The sequence below is a fragment of the Otolemur garnettii genome, unplaced genomic scaffold (genome assembly GCF_000181295.1).
Source record: "Otolemur garnettii isolate 467f Iridium unplaced genomic scaffold, OtoGar3 scaffold00016, whole genome shotgun sequence".
Lineage (NCBI taxonomy): Eukaryota > Metazoa > Chordata > Mammalia > Primates > Galagidae > Otolemur > Otolemur garnettii.
In genome coordinates this window covers 8,886,874-8,889,802 of record NW_003852411.1, presented here as the reverse complement: position 1 = coordinate 8,889,802, position 2,929 = coordinate 8,886,874, and the positions used below count along the sequence as shown (strand labels likewise).

Genomic DNA, 2,929 nt, shown 5'->3' with positions numbered 1-2,929 from the left:
TATGTAAGGAGACATAGAGCTCTAGGTTGATCTGGCAGTTGGTGGTTCTGATGGAAATGCTAGTGCCCTCCTAGGATGGGAATGCCGTCTCCAAGGTGAATGGCTAAGAGGTGGCATCACTGAAGCTGCAGGAGGGGTTTGCAGGAGGTAGGAGGGCTTTGGGGCTGTGAGGGTGAAGACACCAGCAGATTCAGTGTCTAGTAAAGGCCTCTTCTTCATAGGTAGTGCTTTCTGTGTGTCCTCACAGGTTACAAGATTGAAAAGGCTTCCTCAAGCTTCTTTTATAAGGGCACTAAGACCATTCATAAGATATTCATAAGCCCTTCTGACCTAATCACCTCCCAGAGACCCCACCTCTTATTACTATTGCATTGGAGATTAGGTTTCCACATACGGAATTTGGAGGTACACAAGCATTCAGACCTTACCTTTCTCTTTCACTGTCTGAAATTGTTTTTGTCTCCTTTTTATTTCTAGTGATGTCTCAGGCTGTGCAGACCAACGGAACTCAACCATTAAGCAAAACATGGGAACTCAGTTTATACGAATTACAGCGAACACCTCAGGTAATACAGATTAAGATGATTTAAGGGGGAATATAAGACATGAGATACAGCTCGGCGCCTGTGGCTCAAGTGGCTAAGGCGCCAGCCACATACACCTAAGGTGGCGGATTCGAATCCAGCCCGGACCCGCCAAATAACAATGACGGCTGCAACCAAAAAATAGCCAGGCGTTGTGGCGGGTGCCTGTAGTCCCAGCTACTTGGGAGGCAGAGGCAGGAGACTCGCTTGAGCCTAGGAGTTGGAGGTTGCTGTGAGCTATGAAGCCATGGCACTTTACCCAGGGGGATAGCTTGATGCTCTGTCTCAAAAAAAGACATGAGATATATTTTTAGAAAATGAAAACTTAAATAGGGCGGTGCTTGTGGCTCAAAGGATTAGGGCGCTGGCCCCATATACCAGAGGTGCGGGTTCAAACCCTGCCCTGGCCAAAAAAAGGAAAAGAAAACTTAAATAGAACATAACATTTATGTACAAGCAGTCCTGACTTACATGTGTGTGACTGATACTTCATTTGGTTTAATAGTAATTTAGCATAATTCTTTGTTAAGCACTAGGTGAAAGGTGGTGAATAAAATAGATGTAGCGCCAGCCCAGGGACTTTATAGGCATTAAGCGAGTAAATATGCCTAAAATTACACATGAGAAATTATGTAAACGGCAAGTCCTCCACGTTGTAACATGTAATAACAGGTACTAGGGAAGACTCCTTTGAGAAGGTAAAGAGAGGAAAGACTGGAGAGGAGCAAAATTTTTGTAGGGTACAAACACGCGTAAAACTGGTCTCATTTTAAGTTTGAGACTGATACGATAGGCAGGGAGAGTTGCTAACCAGAATCTGAACTAAGTATAAAATTTTAGAGGTTGTCAGCACATATTAAGCAGTGGGAATGGATAAAATCACCCAGAGAGATGAGAAGAAGACCTATAACTTCATCCAGAGGTGCATTTAGAGATGAGGTGGTGGACAAGGAACCCATGAAAGAAACTGAGAGGGACCATCAGAGTAAAAGGGGAAAAGAATGGGAGAGTGGGAGAGAAGGAGGATTTAAATTCTAAAAGAAGTATTTAAAGGAGGATGCAGTTAATGTGTTCAACACGGCTGAGAAATTAAATAAGATGACGATTGAGAAGAGTGTATATTAGATTTGGCGTTCTGTATCCATGGGTTCTACATCTGTGAATTCGAGCAACTGTAGATTGAAAATATTTGAGGGAAAAATTGCACAAAAGTTCCAGAAAACAAAATTTGAATTTGCCATCTGTGGAGTACTGCATTAAATCCATGCAAATGAAGTGATGCAGTCATTGTATTGGGGATTGTAAGTAATTTAAAGACAATTTAAAGTACATACGAGGAGTATGGTGTGCATAGGTTATATGAAAATACTACATTATTTTATGTAAAGGACTTAGCGTCCAAGGATTTTAGTTCTGTGAGGGTTCCTAGAAGTAGTCCCACGTGGATATACAGAGGGATGACTATATATTTAATGACATTGACAGGAGCAATTCACTTGAGCAGATTGTACTAGTTTGAAGATTAAATGGAATCAGGATGCATTCTCATCATTGGTTCCAATCATGAACCAAGGAGATGACAGTGATATGTCTATGTGGTCCAGTAAAGGACAGCAGTGAAAAAAAGGTGGATAGATGATTGTTCAAAGAAATTTGGCTGTTCAGGAAAGCAGAGAAATGGAACAAAAGCTGAAAAGGGGTATGTGAGATTAAATTTTGAATTTGTTGCATTTGTAAGATGGAGTTAGAGTGCATCATTCCCAATTCACTGTGCAGTAGCCCAGTTGAGATACTTGTCTCCTAGGCTGATTCAGTGGAGAGGGCTAGAATGCTGAAGCCTGAGAGCAAGTAGAATAATTAAAAGCGGGATATTGTTAGAAGGTACAAAGGAATGTACCTTTGATAGAAGAGGTATAGTTTTCCATGAATATGAGAGAAGATAACGATTCATCAATTTGGTAGAGATGAAATGAAGGAACTCTGTTTTAGTGAAATAGAAGTTAAGGTAACCTGTTAACTTCAGGTGGACAAAAGTCTGCAGATAAAAGAAAAGGTATAAAATAGTGTAGAGATGGTACCTATATATCTGTTCATTTTTACCATTTCCTATACTTTTATATGTTTGAACTTGTCCATAATAAAACAAATTAAGTAGCATTTAATCGTAAAGTGACTTTTTTACAGGAGGCAATAACAGATGGCTTGGAAATCGTGGTTTCACCTCGAAGTCTACACAGTGAATTAATGTGTCCAATTTGTTTGGATATGTTGAAGAATACCATGACTACAAAGGAGTGTTTACATCGATTTTGTGCAGACTGCATCATCACAGCCCTTAGAAGTGG

At 40.5% G+C, this 2,929-nt stretch overlaps 1 protein-coding gene across 1 annotated transcript in view; it reads left to right on the top strand.

Annotated features, from left to right (window-relative positions):
• Positions 1–479: 479 nt before the first annotated feature.
• RNF2 (ring finger protein 2) overlaps positions 480–2,929 on the top strand; it is a 17,211-nt gene continuing 14,761 nt past the window's right edge. The window contains exons 1-2 of the mRNA XM_023510806.1: positions 480–566; positions 2,769–2,927. Coding sequence (XP_023366574.1) covers positions 480–566; positions 2,769–2,927 — 246 coding nt within the window. The remainder of the gene's footprint in view (positions 567–2,768; positions 2,928–2,929) is intronic.